Source organism: Amblyraja radiata, chromosome 7 (assembly GCF_010909765.2).
Source record: "Amblyraja radiata isolate CabotCenter1 chromosome 7, sAmbRad1.1.pri, whole genome shotgun sequence".
Classification (NCBI taxonomy): Eukaryota; Metazoa; Chordata; class Chondrichthyes; order Rajiformes; family Rajidae; genus Amblyraja; species Amblyraja radiata.
In genome coordinates, this window is record NC_045962.1 from 28,625,025 (window position 1) to 28,644,499 (window position 19,475).

The window sequence follows — 19,475 nt, forward strand, 5'->3', positions numbered from 1 at the left end:
GAACGATATAATACTGAAAAGTGGCAAATGATGGTGACTTGCTGGAACAATTTAATACATTTCTAGTTATTCAGCGTTTTAAAGCAAATAATTAAATGAATAAAATCCTGACAATACAAAAGTCCTGTGTGGGGAGGGAATGATAATAGAAGGAACATTTTATATAGTCCAGGCAGTAGTTGAGAGAAAAAGAGTACTTAAAAAATAAACAGTTTAAGTTTATGATTGGTCTCGAACTTAGAGTTAGAAACATGATTTATTAAAGGCGAGGATATTGCATTAATACAATACAATATCCTTTATTGCCATTCAAACAATTAAAGTTTGAACAAAATTGCGCTGCAGTCACGATAAAAAAAGCAACTAAACACACAATGAACACAGTTTAACACAAACATCCATCACAGTGAGTCTCCAGGCACCTCCTCATTGTGATGGAAGGCAAAAAGTATTATCCCTTGCTTGTTTTCCTGCTGCATCGTTGCGATCCAGGCTCTCGATATTGAGGCCCCCGCCGGATGATGGTAAGTCCCGCGGCCGATTCCACGCTCCGTGAATGGGCCGATTCAAACTCCGCGACCCGGGGCGGACGAAGCTGCCACCCTCCAGTCCAGCGGACGAAGCTGTTGTTGCGGGAGCTCAAGAGAATCGGTCACCAACCTGGGACCTGCGAGCTCCCGATGTTACCATCCACAGGGTCCGCGGCCGAAGCCTCCGAAGCTCCGAAGCCGCGTCGCAGCCACAGCCTCCGAAGTCAGCCAGGGAAGGGAATGGATGTGAAAGTGGGATAAAATGGATAATATGGAACTAGTGTGAAGTGTTGATCAATGGTTGGCGTGGACTCGTTGGATCGAAGAGCCTGTTTCCATGCTGTATCTCTAAACTAAAGGAAGGAAATGTTTTGTCTTTTGGAGTACCAAATGCAGTGAAGGATGAATTGGAACTACGGACCACCGTAGCTGTGAGATAAAGTTGGTGTTGCAGTGAACAGCCAAGAGCTTGCATGTGTTGAAGCATGGCACTATGCATGGATCTAAGAATGCATTGACCTTGAGGAAGGCTGATTAATATGAACATACCCATGATCCAGGATGGAACCAAATCTTGAAGAGTGGAGTTTCAGTAGGAATACACGAGAGATGAGCTGCAGCAGGAGACATTTGATAAGAAAAGAGGCAACTTTGCAAGTGAATTTTAGTCAATTCTGTCATCTTTGATAAGGCAATCACTGAGTATAAACAAGGCAAAATAAATAGGTGGAAATCCTGGCAGAAAGCTCGCCAATGTGGGTTATGAGTCAGGGAGGAAATAGGATCGGGTGGGGGGGGGGGGGAGAGAAACGCCTTGAAACATTTGTGAATTTGCAGTGGGCAGCCATTTTGAGCTGTCAGAAAGTCTTTGTTGTGAAAATTAGTAATGACAGATGTAATTTAGAAAAGATGTAGACGTGGTGGAGGCTCTCAGGGAATGATTGAAACTGGAGCATAGAACATAGAAAAATAGGTGCAGGAGTAGGCTATTCAGCCCTTCGATCCAGCACTGCCATTCAATATAATCATCTAAAATCAGTACCTCTTTCCTGCTTTATCCACATATCCCTTGTTTCCTTTAGCCCTAAGAGATAAATTGAAAACATCTCTTGAAAACATGTAGTGAATTGGCCTCCACTGCCTTCTGTGGAAGAGAATTCCACAGATTCACAACTCTCTGGGTGAAGCAGTTTTTCCTCATCACAGTCCAAAATGGCCAACCCCTTATTCTTAAACTGTGACCCCTGGTTCTTGGCTCCCCCAACATCGGGAACAATTTTTCCTGCATCTAGCCTGTCCAATCCATTAAGAATTTTATATGTTTCTATAAGATTCCCTCTCATCCTTTTAAATTCCAGTAAATACAAGCCCAGTCGACCCATTCTTTCATCATATGTCAGTCCTGCCATCGGGAACTAACCTGTTGAACCTGCACTCCCTCAACAGTGACTGATGTACGAGCACACCCAGGTCTCGTTGCACTTCTCCTTTTCCTAATCTGACACCATTTAGATTAGTAATCTGCCTTCCTGTTCTTGCCATCAAAGTGTATAACCTCACATTTATCCACATTATACTGCATCTGCCATTCATCTGCCCACTTGCCCAACCTATCCAAGTTATCCTGCAGCCTCATAGCATCCTCATCGCAGCTCACACTGCCACCCAGCTTTGTGTCATCCCCAAACTTGGAGATGTCATATTAAATTCCCTTGTCTAAATCATTACTATATATTGTAAATAACTGGGGTCCCAGCACCGAGCCTTGCGACACCCCACTAGTCACCGTCTGCCATTCTGAAAAGGACCCGTTAATTACTAGTCTTTGTTTCCTGTCTGCCAACCAGTTCTCTATCCATGTCAATACCCTACCCCCAATACCATGTGCTCTCATTTTGCACACTAATCTGTTGTGTGGGACCTTGTCGAAGGCTTTTTGAATGTCCAGATACACCACATCCACTGGCTACATCTACTTGTTACTTCCTCAATAATTTCCAGAAGATTTCCCTTCATAAATTCATGCTGACTTTGACTGATCCTGTCACTGCTTTCCAAATGCGCTGCTATTACATCTTTAACATTCGACTCGAGCATCTCCACCCCCCCCCCCCCCCCCCCTCCCCCCCCCTCCACCGATGTAAAGCTTACTGGTCTATAATTCCTTGTTTTCTCTCTCCCTCCTTTCTTAAGAAGTGGAGTTACATTGGTTACCCTCCAGTCCACAGGAACTGATCCAGAGTCGAGAGAACATTGGAAAATCATCACCAATGCATCCAAGATTTCTGTGGCCACCCCCTTGAGTATTCTGGGATGCAGAACATCAGGCCCTGGGAATTTATCTGCCCTCAGTCCGAACAGTTTACCTAGCACCATTTCCTGACTAATGTGGATTCCCTTCAGTTCCTCCCACACACAAGATCCTCGGTCCCCTAGTATTTCTGGGATATTGTGTCTTCCTTAGTGAAGACTGAACCAAAGTATGTGTTTAACTGTTCTGCCATTTCTTTGTTTTCCATGATAAATTCACTTTTCTCAGATTGTAAGGGACTTACATTTGTCTTCACTAATCCTTTCCTTTTTACATATCTAAAGAAGCTTAGAGTCAGTTTTTATATTCTACGCAAGCTTTCTTTCATGCTCTTTTCCCCCCTCTTAATTAACCCCTTTGTCATCTGTTTCTAAATTTCTCCCAATCCTCCAGTTTGTTGCCACCTCTGGCCAGTTTATATGCCTTTTCCTTAGATTTAACACTATCCTTGATTTCCCTTGTTAGCCACGGTTGAGCCGCCTTCCCCATTTTATTTTTTCGCCCGACAGGGATGAACAATTTTTGGAGTTCATCCATGCGGTCTTTAAATCTTTGCCATTGCATCTCCACTGTCAATCCTTTTAGCATAATTTGCCAGTCTATCCTAGCCAATTCCATACCTTCAAAGAGATCTGGGACTAAGAGGTAAGACTCGGCTGGTGCTCCATTTGTATCAGATGAATTTAGTTTATCTTGGCATTATTTTAGGCACATCATGGGCTGAAGGGCCTGTTCCTGTGCTGGACTTTTCTATGTTCAAAACCGCCCTCAATTTTCATTGTTAAATCTCACTGGCCTCATTCACTTCTCTGTTAATTTTGCTTTCATTTCTAACTCTCACTTGCCTCATTTGTAGCCTCCCCTTCCTTTCCTTCGCATTAATCGGTCTGGGAGAGCCCTAAATTTACCAGTGAACAAGCTCATGAATTTGTAAATACGGGGGAGGGGAGGGGGGGGGGGAGGGGGGGGGGGGGGGAGGGGGGGGGGGGGGGGGGGGGGGAGAGCTAGAAAGTCATTGGATGGAATAGATAAAATGAACAAGTAGTATTGAAATTTAAAAAAACACAATGCTGGAAACACTCAGCAGGTCAGGCACTATCTGTGGGAAGAGAAACTGAAAAATGTTCAGATGGGAGACCCTTCACCAGAATAGTAGATGTGTGGATGAACAGGCAGACTGGTTGGGTGGACTGAAAGCAAAAAATTGAAAAATCCATTGATGTATTGGGAAACCATCAAGGTGCTGAAGCTGTGCAAAGGGGCAGCGTGTAAACTAAAATTCAGGTAGATGCCATATGCTGCTGACTATAATCAAGATTGCAGTAATCAAATACGGGATAAGTCGAAATAAAACTTCCAATGACTAGTCTCAGGAAATTTTGAGAGGCAGATGGTCAGAGCCAAGGTGGAAATGGCAAAGACTAAGAGGGCTTAGATTTAAGGTAAACAAAGTTTAAAGGAGACATGTGAAGCAAGTTTCTTACAGGGAGAGTGGTAGGATATAGAACACAGGCAGGACGGGGGAGTTTGTTCGGCACGGACATTGTGGGCCGAATCACATGTTCTGGGTAAATGTCAAAGTAAAAAAAAACGGATGGACTAAAGCACATGGAAAGTGGGTGAGGGGGATCAGATGTCCAGGGAGCAGCCGAGGATGAAATGTCATACATGCCATTTCCTGCACAGCGATATACTCTCAAAAAATATATATATTTGAGAAAGTATTGTCGAAAGTAAATTTCGTGGAATCTTAGTCCATGCGGTTGCGGGGACACGAAAGACCCAATCAAGACATCCTTCATTCCTAATTTATTGAGTTGAAAACTAAAACTAAAATGGTTGTTGGTTCTGTTTGTGTACATTTAATATATAGGGGTTCCCACTGCATTCTTAGCAGTTTGGTTGTCTATAAAGTATTTATAGGTAGTTGTGACACAATACATTTGCAAAATGTTAAGCATATTAGCAAACTTGTGATGTGGGAGACGAGTCACCTTTTTATAAGGTAGCAGGACAGCGAGACGAATCTTAAGTGTACTCATGAGTAAGGTTGATAAACTTTCTAAATCTAAAAATGGACGAGCTGAGGTGACCACGACTTTCAGCTGTTCGGCAGCTGACCTTGTGAGTTACTTGGAAACATGTTTTTATTTCACAATATTTAAATGTGTCGAACTTCTAAATCTGCGGATTAACAATTGAAAAGCAAATGTGTAACTCTGGTCACTAGACGTCAAATTGTAAGGACTGACGGCACATCAGAAGCTCCAGGTTGCATTCCGTTCCGCTGCCGCCTCAACGCAAGTCTTAATAAGTTTACTAAAATAATGTGAATACAATTTGTATTTTAAAGTCGTCCCTGAAAGGTCCTAGACTTTCGTCAATATTGGAAAAGCATTTATGAGTAGTCGGTAGCAGCTGTATGGATATGACATGCGATTTAAAGTTAGCATGAAGAAGATGGTAGAAGGATTGCTCGATATTCGTGGCCCTGATACACCCTGGCAGTGATGCGCTCTCAATATTATAAGCATTCTAAATTTAAATCCCTAGTAATCGTTCCTTTGGTTATTGTCTGCATGTCCTGTTTTACTTCTAAGCTCATCACAGTTGTCTCTTTCCGTCTGCGACAGCTGCCAGAATGATTTTTTTTGCAAGTCGGTGAACCTGCATTCCAACATGCAGTTTATTTCTATAATTAGCTGGAAGAGTTAAATTACAAGAGCTTCAACTGCAGCGAGCCACAGCCATCTCACACCCTTTTCCAGTCAAGTCGAGCCCGGCAAACAGCGGCCGTCTTCGCCTCCAAATCCAGTTGCAATGGACGCTCAACGGAACATGACTGAAGAGTCTCGTCTCTATCAAACCACCCTTCTTCAAGACGGACTGAAGAAACTTTTGGACGAGAACAAGTTTGTGGATTGCTCGCTGCAGGTTGGCAGTAAGAGCTTCCCTTGCCATCGGCTGATCCTGGCAGCCTGCAGCCCTTACTTTCGTGAGTATTTCTTCGCAGAAGAAAACGAGAAGAAGAGGGAGGTAGTCCTGGAAGACGTTGATGATAATGTGGTGTCTATGATCCTTCAGTATCTGTATTCCTCGGAGATAGAACTGACCGATGAGAACGTGCAGAATATCCTGGCTGTGTCCAGCCGCTTTCAGATCCCCTCCGTCTTCACCCTGTGTGTCACATATCTTCAGGAAAAGTTGACTATCAGCAACTGCCTGGCCATCTTCAGGCTGGGACTTCTCCTGGACTGTCCACGCCTTGCTGTCGCCGCCCGCGAATACGCCTCGGACCGATTTGAACAAATCTACAAAGGCGAAGATTTCATGGAACTTGCTGCCCATGAACTGATCGGTTTGATTGCGAGCGACGCTTTGAACGTGGAGAATGAAGAGGTTGTGTTTGAAGCTGTCATGAGATGGGTACGGACTGACAAAGAGGACAAGGCCGAAAGTTTGGGGGAAATATTTGACTACATCCGTTTTCGCCTTATGCCTGAGAAATATATCAAAGACCATGTAGAGAAAGATGACATTGTAAAGTCTAATCCAGAGTTGATGAAGAAAGTTCAGACCATTAAAGATGCGTTTGCCGGGAAGCTGCCGGAGCCCGCTAAAGGAGGAGACAAAGGCGAAAAGAAAGGAGAGGGTGTCGAGGACGTGGTGAATGGTGATGTTGGCGATGAAAATCTTCTCCCTGGCTTCCTGAATGACATTCCGCGACATGGCATGTTCGTCAAGGAGATGATCGTGTTCATCAACGATACAATGACTGTGGCCTATGATCCAAATCTAAATGAATGCTTTCTGGCGGCAGTCAACGATATGATTCCCAGAAATCACGTTAGCTTGGTTACAAAGACAAACCAGGTTTTTGTTATTGGTGGCCTGTACGTGGATGAAGAAGTGAAAGAACATCCTTGCTACTGCTATGTTTTCCAGGTATACTTTAATCTATTCAGTTTCGAAGTTAGTATTTGGTGTGTATATTTGAAACGGGCGTAAAGTGCTGGATTATCACAGCGAGTCAGGCAGCACGACAGGATAAAGCATCTGAAGAAGGGTCCCCACCCGATATGTCATCTACCCATGTTCTCCAAAGATGCTGCCTGATCCTCGTGAGTTATTCCAGCACTTTGTGTCCTTTTCTTGTAAACCATCCTCTGCAGTCTTTGTTTCAATATTTGAAACAATCTTTCCTGTAAATATTGCTGGAAGTTTGTAAATTTAAAATGATTTCCCAAATCATTGCAAAACTGCTGAAATGAATTAATTTGTGTAAAAAATTATCTCTCAATTATGTACAAACATATCGTTTTTTTGGTTCTGCTTAGAAAGGGTAGACATTGTTATTATCAAGAGGTTCTGCACAAAGTATGATGCCTTAGTGAAATAAATTGCTTCTCCTTCTACTTCTATTACTCAATCAAAAATGCATTTTGGATTAATTAAAACCATAAGGCAGTGAGTTAAAATTAATTTTAATTGTTGCTCACTAGTTTGACAACATTGCTGGTACATGGAATGGTTTACCACCGCTACCATCACCCAGATGCCTCTTTGGGTTAGGAGAAACCGAGAATTTCCTTTACGTGATAGGTGGCAAGGATCTTCAAAATGAACAGTCGCTGGATTCAACGTTGTGCTATGACATGGCGTAAGTTTAAATTGTTTCCATTTTAGATTAACTTTAGGTTTAAGTTTATTATTGTCATAAATACCGAGGTATAGGGAAAAGTTCTGTTTTGCGTGCTATCCAATCAGATCAGATAATACTATTCATAAATACAATCATCTGCCAACCAGCTGTGCTCCAAGAAGGATAGTCCTATTCAATCCAACCTCTACATATAACTCAAGCTGTCCAGTCCCAGTAACATGCCTGTGAATCTTCTCTGCACCCTATCCAGTTTAATGATATACTTCCTATAGCTGGATGACTAGAACTGTACACACATTCCAAGTGTGATCTCATCATCAACTTGTACAGTTGCAACATGACATCCCAACTCCTGTCCTCGATGTCATGAGTGATGAAGGCAAGCGTACCAAAAGCCTTCTTCAACCCACAACCTTCTTGTGTTACCACTTACAGTGAACTGTGTCTCTATACTCCCCAGTCTCTGTCTCTGCAGGTCCTTCCCTGGCTTGCTTCCAAAATGGACAAAAATGGTGATGTAGCCCAGCCCATACAGATTTAACAAATTAATCTTTAGACTATAGATGTTAGAGAAACAGTGCAGAAACAGGCCCTTCGGCCCACCGAGTCTGTGCCAACCAGCAATCACCCCACACACTAGCACTATCCTACTACTAGGGAAAATGTACAATTTTACCAAAGTCAATTAACCTACAAACCTGTAGGTCTTTGGAGTGTAGGAGAGAACTGGAGTAAACCCACACAGTCATAGAGAGAACATACAAACTCCATACAGCCAGCGCCCGTCGTTAGGATCGAACCTGGGCCTCTGGTGCTGTAAGGCAGCAATATTACTGTGCCACAGAGCCTCCTGATTCCTGTAAAGGAATGACCTAATCTGGGGTGAAATCCTCAATACAAAAATCATGTATTTTAATGCAGATATCAAATTACTGAACAAGGAGAGAGGATGAGTAAGTGAAATGGTTTGATGTATACAAAATGTTGCTGTAAAATTGTTTTTGTTAAGCTGAACATTTTTTGTAAGATATTGAATAATGTGACTTTTATTTTAATATTGTGATTACATTACATTGATTAAATTCCATAATCATAAAGAAGACGAACCATATGATAACAGCATAATTTCAGCATTGCTTTTAATTCTAATACTCAGAATGGGGTTTCATTCTGATTTGGGAAATGACTGCCGCAGTTAAATGTTGCCATTTTATGGAGTGCACAAGATTTAACTGGGGACAAAGATAATGAAGATGGATTAAACAGTAAGGAGAAGTCTTTTTTGGATAAAACATTGCCTGTCCAAAACCATTTTACATCAAGACCAATAACTCATTGTTTTAAAAGCGTTTTCTCCAATTTTCATTCTTTATTAAGCTATTGCACAGTGAAATATTCCATACTGTGCCATGAATTACTGATGGTACATCAGCCTTGCTGAACAATTTTGCGTTATTCCCTGAAATGCGATTCTATCCATCTCAAGAACTAGACCAATAACCAATTCTCTGACACTCAAAACACATTTGACTCACCATCTTAAATGACATAATGCAAAACGATGCTGATGTTTAATCTGCTAATAAATGATCTGCTAATAAATAATTTTTCCTTCAGATTGATGCAAATAGGTTACCTTGTACTTTTATGTCTGATTCTCCCTAATTTTGGAAAGATTATTTTCTCTACCTCTTTCGTATACTTTTAAACAAATCAGTATTTTAAATGACTTCATGATATTTAAATCTGATAAAAACATGTCTCAACAGTACTGTGATCATTTCATTTTAATATGTTATTATTTTTTCAGCAACCTAAAATGGACTCAATCCAAAGCATTTCCTCTGAAGATTTATGGTCACTTTGTGATTTCACACAATGGATTGATCTATGTTATTGGTGGGAAGACTGATGACACGTAAGTTGTGTGCTGATTGACCACATTAATCACGAGTGTTTTATTGTCATATGTCCCAAACAGAACAATGAAATTCTTATTTGCAGCAGCACAACAGAATATGTAAAATCGTACTCTGTAAATAATATAATAAAAAAGGAGTGTGTGTGTGTGTATACATGCGTGCGCCCACACACATATTATATACATATATATATATATATATATATACACACACATGTATGTATGTGTGTGTATATATGTATACGTCTGTATATATATATACATATATGTGTATGTATAAGTGTGTATATATATATACACATATATGTGTGTATACATGTGTGTGTATATATATGTGTGTGTGTATATATATATGTGTGTGTGTATATATATATTATATATACACATATAATATATATGTATATATCTATATGTATGTTTATGTATATGTGTATGTGTGTGTGTATATATATATATATATATATACACATACATATGTGTATATATGTATATGTATGTTTATATATATGTATATGTGTGTGTGTATATTTTATATACATGTATATATATATATATATATATATATAATACACATACACACACACACACATATATAAATATATATATATATATATATATACACACACACACACATATATATATATATATATGCACCCCCGCCCACCACAGCAACACCATTGTCAAATTTGCGGATGACACTACGGTGGTGGGACTCATCTCCGGGGGGGACGAGTACGAGGCGGAGCAGCTGACAGTGTGGTGTGGAGAAAATAACCTGCTCCTCAACACCTTAAAGACAAAGGAAATAATAATAGACTTCAGAAAGAATAAAACGGACATGGTACCATTAACTATCAGAGGGGACTGTGTGGAGAGGGTGGCGGATTTCCGCTTCCTGGGAATCCATATTGAGGAGGACCTGACGTGGAGCGTGAACACCTCTGCGCTGCTGAAAAAGGTCCAGCAGAGACTGCACTTCCTGAGGGTGCTCAGGAAGAATAACATCACTCAGAGACTGCTGCTGTCCTTTTATCGGTGCTCCATTGAGAGCATCCTAACATACTGTGTATGCGTATGGTACACCAGCTGCACAGCGGCTCAGAGGAAAGCGCTCCAGAGGGCCATTGACAACGCCCAGAGGATTGTCGGCTGCCCTCTCCTTACCTTGGAGGACTTACACAGTTCCCGCTGCATCAAAAAATCCCAGAGTATTATAAAGGACATTTCCCACCCCGGACACTCCCTGTTTGAACTGTTACCGTCAGGCAGACGGTACAGATCTACAAGGACAAGGACAAACAGACTTAAAAACAGTTTTTACCCCACTGCTATAAAGGCACTAAATGTAGCCGCCAAGGAACGCAGGGGCGATACATAATAAGAGACTGTGAAATCGACAGAAGGATGTAGGGCTGGGTGTTTATGCGTGCTATTTTCATGATATTTATTTTAGTTGTTTATCTTTTTTTAAATATTTTACCTTGTATGTATCGTTAGCTTTTAGAAATGTTTGAATGGTGCACTGACTGGCTGACATTTTACAATTTCGTTGTACATGGTTCATGTTACAATGACAATAAAGAAACTATTCTATTCTATTCTATTCTATATAAATAATAACAAATAGTTCAGAAATACAAAACCAATGCCTCCAAGTCTATGTAGTTCAGAGCATATTTGGAGGTTGTAGTATTTAATAGTCAGATGGCTGTTGAGAAGAAGCTGTTCCTGAACCTGGATGTTACAGTTTTCAGACTCCTATATCTTCTTCCCGATAGCAGGAGTGAAATGAGTATCGATTCCTTTCACATCAGCACTATTGATAATTTTAATATTTCTAATCTACCCACAGTAAATGTGTCAACAAATTATTTGTCTACAACCCTAAAAAATCTGAATGGAGGGAGCTGGCAGCCATGAGCAAAGGCAGAGCTATGTTTGGAGCTGCAGTGCATCAAAGCAAAATCTGGGTTGTTGGAGGGGTGACGGAAGAAGGCTTGACTGCTGCCGTTGAAGCGTACAATATTGTGAATAACAAGTGAGTGAAATATCATGCTTTTTCTGTTTAGCCTGCAAAGGAGCTGTCTGAGAGGTGATCTTAGAAATGAATTTAAACTACTGAAATATTAAACTATGACAGATGGACAAGAGAACAACGGGGAAAAAATACAAATGAATGATGCATTTAATTTGAGGTCCATAAGTTTACATTCACATATGTGTGAATATAATCAAAGTGATGCTCAATATAATCGTTTCCAGAAAGGTGAACACAAAAAACTGTATATACATATATATTTTGGAAACAATTGTGTACTATAATGGCAAGACCATAGTTTCTTTCTGAAGATGACAGTAATTATTTTGTGAATTTATTTTTTATATAATAAGATTTAGTAAATAGTGGGATAACATTAGGAAGATGGTCTAGTTTAGGGTTAGGAAATAACAGATTTAAGTGAATGGAGATGAAATACTGGGCCAAATTGAGGAAAGATAAAAGATAGCATCAGGTAAGAGGCCAGATCCTTTTTCATCCTACCAGGCTGCAACCATTGTAAGACGCTAACACGTGTCCCCTCGTAATGCTGTAGCTATGCCATTGCTCTCCTTCCCCCCAGTTGCAACAGGGACAGAGTCCCCCTAGTCCTCACCTTTCATCCCATCAGCCGTTACCTACAGCACATAATGCTCCAACATTTTTGCCACCTAGATCCCACTAGTCACATCTTTCCATCTCCATCCCTTTCCGATTTCCGTAGAGACCGTTCCCTCCACAACTCCCTGGTTAACATCCCTTCCCGCCCAAATCACCCCCTCCCCATGTACCTTCCCAGGCAACCGCAGGAGATGCAACACCTGTCCCTATACCTCCTCCCTCGTCTCTGTCCAGGGACCCCAACAGTCCTTTCAGGTGAGACAGAAGCCTCCTCCAACCTCATCTACTGTATCCGCTGTTCTAGTTGTGGACTTCTATGTATCAGTGAGAGTAAGCGCAGGCTGGGCGATCATTTCACTTAACACTTTTGCTCAGTCCGCATCGGCCTACACGATTCCCCGGTTGCCGAACAGTTTAATTCCCCCTCTCATTCCCACACTGACCTTTCTGTCCTGGGTCTCCTCCACTGTCAGAGTGAGGCCAAATGCAAATTGGAGGAACAGCACATCTAAATTCACCTTGGCATGTATGAATATTGATTTCTCTAACTTCAAGTAACCCTTGCATTCCCTCTCTCTCCATTCCTCCCCCATCTTAGTTGTCCTACTAGTTTCACTATCGTCCTGCTTAGTTTCACAGTTTCACTCGTTACCACATTCTCCACAGCCAACAATAGACCATTGCCTAACCTAGCACTTTGTGTCGATCTTTGGAATAAACCAGCATCTGTAGTTATTTGTTGCGAGAATAATGTTTAGTTTTGGTAGATTAGTTAATAGTATTATTTTGTTAGCGTTGAGAAAAAAAAATTGTATTTACAATTTAAGTTTGCATTAGACTTTTTAATGTAATGTATGTACTAAATCTGTCACATTTTATGAGACATTGGTATAGTGAATTTATCTAATGTATTATCACAGCCGTGTCAATACTAAATACCAAGCTTCTGTGCTGCCATAGAGTTTACAATGACAATGCATCAAATGCAGGAATATGTTTTGTCCATGAAAAAGCTAAACATACAGACAGCTGGCCAAACCCTACTTGAAGGCTATTCTTACAAACACAAACCGTTTCAAATTAAAACTTTTATCGGCCATATTTGCCTCCATTATAAATACTTGCAGATGAATGCTGTTGCAAAATTATTAAGAACAAGCCAAGAATAGAATCATCTACAGAAAGTGATTATTGTGGCGATCTCTGGTGGTTAGCCACTAGTGGTGCGAACCCTCGACTCTGGGGGTTGGGTCACGGGAAGAGCGGGTCACGGGTCTCACCTGGGGTATATATACTGCTGGTAACACCCTTGCCCCTTGTTGTGGTTCTGAGAGCTGTTCTGTGTTAATCTAATTCAGATCACTTGTTTGACAACATGAGTCTCGCTGTATTATATTGAGTTACTCAATTACTATTGAAGCATACAATATTCTTGTTTGACCACTGCAGGTGGGAAACATTTCCTGAATTTCCACAAGAGAGAAGCTCGATAAACATCATTGATATGGCCGGATCACTCTATGCCATTGGAGGCTTTGCTATGATTGAACAGGAAAATAAAGAATATGCTCCCTCAGAATTCACTGATGTGTGGAAGTAAGTCAACATCATAGAATGCCAGTTGGCCTTGCATTTGTTTGGTCAAATTTAGTCCGAGAAATATTGCAATAGTTAATGCTGAGGTGAGGTTGCGCATCCGTTCTGAAAATGCATTTATTTTAAAGATTAAATAGAAACTAAATGTTGATACAGAAAAACGATTGTTCAGGAACTCAACTTTCATCATAAATTCAGGTCAAGATTACAAATGAAGCATTTAGGAAATAACTAACTGTTTCTCGTGACTTCCGAATGAACGAACCATGATTTCATTTTTGGATCTCTTTTTTAAGAGTTAATTCAATGCCAGTGTAATGTTAGTAATACATTATGTGTTCTTAAATCTAAAAATTGTCCCACTAATTTTCTCAATTTACATTCTGCTTTCCATTCCCTGGTGATTAGAAATTACTGCTACAACATTGCCTCACCAATGACTGAAAATTTGATTGCATATTGCTGTTTCTTTTCAACATTTTGAAATATAAATTCAAATGTTCCTTTCCAGAATTTAAAAAAGAGCGACATTTGCAGCCTCTTCAGCATCAGTTTCACCGAGCCTTTCTGATTGTTAGCTTTTGGTCCGCAGGTGCAACCACCTTATTAAAACCCCTATCTATGCTGCACTCAACATCCTGAAAGATCCTGAGAGCAAACAGCTCCAGTTCCCTAATGTCGGATCTGCAGGTGGACACACTTCCCACAAATGTAAATATCAAAAACACTAGAAGATTTCCTTCTCTCCCACATTCTGCAGGCAGAACATACCGCTGTCTTAACTGTCATCCTAACTGCACTAAGACAAAGAGTAAAGTTATAAACACCTTCCCTGATCTTACCTTCACTCTCTGCGCGGACTCCTCACCGTAGCCTCTCAAGCTTTAGCATATCCTCAATCACCAAACTCCTCAAGAGTCACTCACAAAATCCGCTATTCCACTTTCTTCCCTACAGCACTCAGGGCTTTCATTCTTGGAGACTAACGGCTATGTTTCAGATCTGCAGCACTCCTCCTTTCAATGCCAGTCTCTGCTGTCCTTGCTTTTAGCCCCAAACGCACGATTTCACTTTCAAATGACTCTCACGTGGAATATAGGCTAACCTGCAAAATGCTGTGCCTGTTCTAGCTTTGTCAGGCTTTTTCTTACAATATCGAAATTAATCTTTCCCCAATCCAGGATTTCAATTTCAGGACATTTTTATGCCTTTACCTGACAAAGTTGAAGCTTTAAAGTTATGATCACTATCTCCAATTGTCTCCCATCAATACCTCTGCCACATGCTTGGTGACATTCCTGAAGATTAACTCCAGTTTGGCTCAAAAACATCTCCTTAAATGGATGCACTTCAAATATTCCACCACCGCTTGGCCTTTCACAGTCGGGTAGCAAGTTGAAATTCTCAACTATTATATATCTTGGGAAAGAAGTTAAGTTTTATGGGGTGGGCTAAAATAATAAGATGGTCATTGATTTACGAGAATTTCTTGCATTTGTTTACCTATTCCATTCTTTTGTCTGTATCCCTTACTCCTTGATAATAATTTTAATCTTATGAATGATTCACTTAGAAAAAAATATTCAAGGCTTCAGGAAATTTGTAGTTTTTAAAGCACAAAGCCTTTTCAATTGAAGTCCTGCTACTATTTAACCCCAATCAACTGACTCCATATACAATGCCCTCCATAAAGTTTTGGAGAAAGACCCATCATTTATTTATTTGCCTCTGTACTCCACAATTTGAGATTTGTAATAGAAAATATCACATGTGGTTAAAGTGCACATTGTCAGATTTTAACAAAGGCCACTTTTATACATTTTTGTTTCACCACATAGAAATTACATCAGTGTTTATACATAGTGTCCCCCCCTCCTCCCCCCCATTTTAGGGCACCATAATGTTTGGGATACAGCAATGGCATATAAATGAAAGTAGTCATGATTAGTATTTTATTGCAGGTGAGGTGGTCAGTTTCAGAGATCAGGGGAGAAGGGAGAAATGTAGGATCAGAGAGGGTACAGGAATAGGTGTGAAAAAGTGAGAGGTCATGAAACATGAGGGGGAGGATGTGAAGACATCAGACACTGTGCAGTAAGTTAACTTTCTCCCTGTAAAGAACATGTAAAGATAATATATATAGACATCTGGATAAACAGGGTCTGATTAGGAACAGTCAACATGGATTTGTGCCTGGAAGGTCATGTTTGACTAATCTTCTTGAATCTTTTGAAGAGGTTACTCGAGAAATTGATGAGGGTAAAGCAGTGGATGTTGTATATATGGACTTCAGTAAGGCCTTTGACAAGGTTCCTCATGGAAGGTTGGTTAAGAAGGTTCAATGGTTGGGTATTAATGGTGGAGTAGCAAGATGGATTCAACAGTGGCTGAATGGGAGATGCCAGAGAGTAATGGTGGATGGTTGTTTGTCAGGTTGGAGGCCAGTGACTAGTGGGGTGCCACAGGGATCTGTGTTGGGTCCACTGTTGTTTGTCATGTACATCAATGATCTGGATGATGGTGTGGTAAATTGGATTAGTAAGTATGCAGATGATACTAAGATAGGTGGGGTTGTGGATAATGAAGTAGATTTTCAAAGTCTACAGAGAGATTTATGCCAGTTGGAAGAGTGGCCTGAAAGATGGCAGATGGAGTTTAATGCTGATAAGTGTGAGGTGCTACATCTTGGCAGGACAAATCAAAATAAGACGTACATGGTAAATGGTAGGGAATTGAAGAATGCAGGTGAACAGAGGGATCTGGGAATAACTGCACAGTTCCCTGAAAGTGGAATCTCATGTAGATAGGGTGGTAAAGAAAGCTTTTGGTGTGCTGGCCTTTATAAATCAGAGCATTGAGTATAGAAGTTGGGATGTAATGTTAAAATTGTACAAGGCATTGGTGAGGCCAATTCTGGAGTATGGGGTACAATTTTGGTCGCCTAATTATAGGAAGGATGTCAACAAAATAGAGAGAGTACAGAGGAGATTTACTAGAATGTTGCCTGGGTTTCAGCAACTAAGTTACAGAGAAAGGTTGAACAAGTTAGGGCTTTATTCTTTGGAGCGCAGAAGGTTAAGGGGGGACTTGATAGAGGTCTTTAAAATGATGAGAGGGATAGACAGAGTTGACGTGGATAAGCTTTTCCCACTGAGAGTAGGGAAGATTCAAACAAGGGGACATGACTTGAGAATTAAGGGACAGAAGTTTAGGGGTAACATGAGGGGGAACTTCTTTACTCAGAGAGTGGTGGCTGTGTGGAATGAGCTTCCAGGGAAGGTGGTGGAGGCAGGTTCGTTTTTATCATTTAAAAATAAATTGGATAGTTATATGGACGGGAAAGGAATGGAGGGTTATGGTCTGAGCGCAGGTATATGGGACTAGGGGAGAATACGTGTTCGGCACGGACTAGAAGGGTCGAGATGGCCTGTTTCCGTGCTGTAATTGTTATATGGTTATATGGTTAAAGTTACAAGGCTTATTGGCACATGTGGCCTGAGAAAGAATTGCCAACACAATTAAAAAGACATTTTTTACTTGAGGATGATTGCTCAATCCATGAATTATTAATGTTTGGTGACTGTTCATTTTGTACGTTAACAACAATTCAGTGATAGTCTTGATGCAGCAAGTGGTTTGTTAAATACTTTGCTAAAATTACAAGAATGATCAAACAAAAATAGCTAAAGCCTCTGAACATAAATGTAATTTGTTTTTATCCTTTATTTAGATTTGAAGATGAGAAGAAGGAATGGAGTGGCATGCTGAAGGAAATTAGTTATGGTGCAGGTGCCACCTGTCTTCCTGCTCGCCTCAACATGTTCAGACTTACCAAATTATAAATTGTATCATCAATATTGCTTCTAAATAAAACACAAATGTTTTGTGCGAAATTGAATTTTACTCCACATATACAAAAACAACTGTACACAAAATTGACTTATACAAATCTCAAACTGCACTGTTGCTCAGTCCGAATGCAGTCAATGATTTCAACATGATGCTATAAAGGGTGTAGAGTACATGCACTCTGTAGAAGCATACAAGTCCTCCCTGGGTTACAAATGCCTGACTAATGGGCAGCACAAACCTACAAACAAGCCTTGGGAGACAGGCAATGTGGATTTGCTATCTGCTGCTTAGCTGCAGGCATCTTCTGCTGGTAGGAACAGGGCGTTTATATGTGCGTTTGTCCACCATCTCACACTGAACCTCAAAAACCACACCGAGCAGACTCGCTCACTCGCATCTTCCTGCACCTGTTTCCTCTCCCATCACAGCTATTTCTCTGATCCCTTCCCACTCTGTTTCCATTCATTTCTCATTTACAGACAATTAAGATGACAAACGGTTCCCAGGAACTGAATCCTGTCGTGACCAGTGGTGGATCTGAACCAATATGTAAGATTATTTGCAATGCTACACAAATTAGTTAAGTTGATTTAAAAGCAAAAGAAATATTTCCCATATTCTCAAAGTTTACATCATATCCTTTGAATTCCTCAAAACATTTTATATAAAAAAAATAGTATGTCATTAAAATTGTGTCTCCTCAGAAGTTTTCATTCAGTAACTGAATTTCCTTCTCAATGATTGTCACATTAAAATAATAATAGCTTTCCTATACTAATTGTGAGAATTGCATTGATTACTCTGCACCCCCCCCCCCCCAGATTTAATCTGAAAGCATTCATCCTCCCAGCATCAGTACAAACATACATTCTATGAAAAATATAGTAATCTCACTCACAATTTTGCATATATGCCCAACTTCCAATCATGGAATACTTGTTACTAAGAATTATATTTATAAAATGACCCACATTTTTACATTACAGTGTAAACGGATTTCAATGTTTTGATAATTGAATGATAATGGTATGGAATTTAGAAATGGCTTAAAATATTAGAATACACTTGCATTATTAGGAAAGCCAGTAGATTTACACGTGAATGTGGTATAAAAACATTTTCAAAGTTTGATTTATGAAGATTATTCTGCAAATATCTTTTGCTTGAGGTATTCTATCCATGCATCCTTTGTTGACAATTCCATGGAATTCCATTCAAAATGAGGTATCTGTGAGGGCAATGCCAAGAAAGGCAAGATTTTAATATTTAACAGCAAAACTGACAAAAATATCATCCGAATAAGATATTTGTTTCTTTCTTCCAGTGACCTGTTGAGCCATTTGTAAAGCTAGATTTGTCAGGTAACCTTATTTGCTTCAGCAATTATTACCGGTACAACTTTCAGACATATTGTGTGATTTAGTAAATTAAAATATTGATTTAAAGTCCTTGGTATAATTAATTATTCATTCATGATAGGTGAGTACTGCTCACAAGACAAGCATTTATTGTCTCATCTTAAATGTTTGTGATAAGTTGGTTATGTGCTGCCTCATGGTAGTAAAATACTTGTACTGAAAGGTGGAAAGTTCCAGGAATATGATGAAATGACTGGAGGAATGGCACTATATATCCAATTTGGAAAACTGTGTGACCTGGATGGAGATTTGGCAGAGGTAGCGTAGCGCCAGACCCAGGTTCAATCCTGACTATAGGTGCCATCTGTACAGAGTTAGTACATTCTCCCTGTAACCGCGTGGGTTTTCGTTGGGTGCTCCGGTTTCCTCCCACATTACTAGGATGTGCAGGTTTGTTGATTAACTGGCTTCTGTAAATTGCCCTAGCGTGTAGGATGCGAAAGTGGGATAACAAAGAATTAGTGTACAGGTGATCTCTGATCGACATGGATACAGTGGGTCGAAGGGCCTTTTTTTACACGCAGT

At 40.2% G+C, this 19,475-nt stretch overlaps 2 protein-coding genes across 4 annotated transcripts in view; one reads left to right on the forward strand and one right to left on the reverse strand.

Moving 5' to 3' along the window:
- Positions 1-5,545: 5,545 nt before the first annotated feature.
- Positions 5,546-18,977, forward strand: klhl41 (kelch like family member 41). The gene is made up of 6 exons (XM_033023974.1): positions 5,546-6,786; positions 7,344-7,501; positions 9,315-9,422; positions 11,278-11,463; positions 13,534-13,680; positions 17,411-18,977. Exons 1-6 carry the CDS (start codon positions 5,662-5,664, stop codon positions 17,520-17,522), a joined length of 1,836 nt encoding a protein of 611 aa, XP_032879865.1. The 5' UTR covers positions 5,546-5,661; the 3' UTR covers positions 17,523-18,977.
- Positions 17,562-19,475, reverse strand: part of fastkd1 (FAST kinase domains 1) — a 44,127-nt gene continuing 42,213 nt past the window's right edge. For all 3 annotated transcript variants that reach the window (XM_033023972.1, XM_033023971.1, XM_033023973.1), the window contains one exon: positions 17,562-18,760. In XM_033023972.1, the coding sequence (XP_032879863.1) occupies positions 18,674-18,760 (87 nt within the window). In that variant the 3' untranslated portion in view covers positions 17,562-18,673. The remainder of the gene's footprint in view (positions 18,761-19,475) is intronic.

Excerpts from the sequence above, each read along its gene's own strand:
- klhl41 (XM_033023974.1), top strand. The coding sequence starts at position 5,662 with ATGGACGCTCAACGGAACATGACTGAAGAGTCTCGTCTCTATCAAACC. Across the intron at positions 7,502-9,314 it reads ACGTTGTGCTATGACATGGC|CAACCTAAAATGGACTCAAT; the intron begins GTAAGTTTAAAT and ends TTATTTTTTCAG. Across the intron at positions 9,423-11,277 it reads GGTGGGAAGACTGATGACAC|TAAATGTGTCAACAAATTAT; the intron begins GTAAGTTGTGTG and ends ATCTACCCACAG.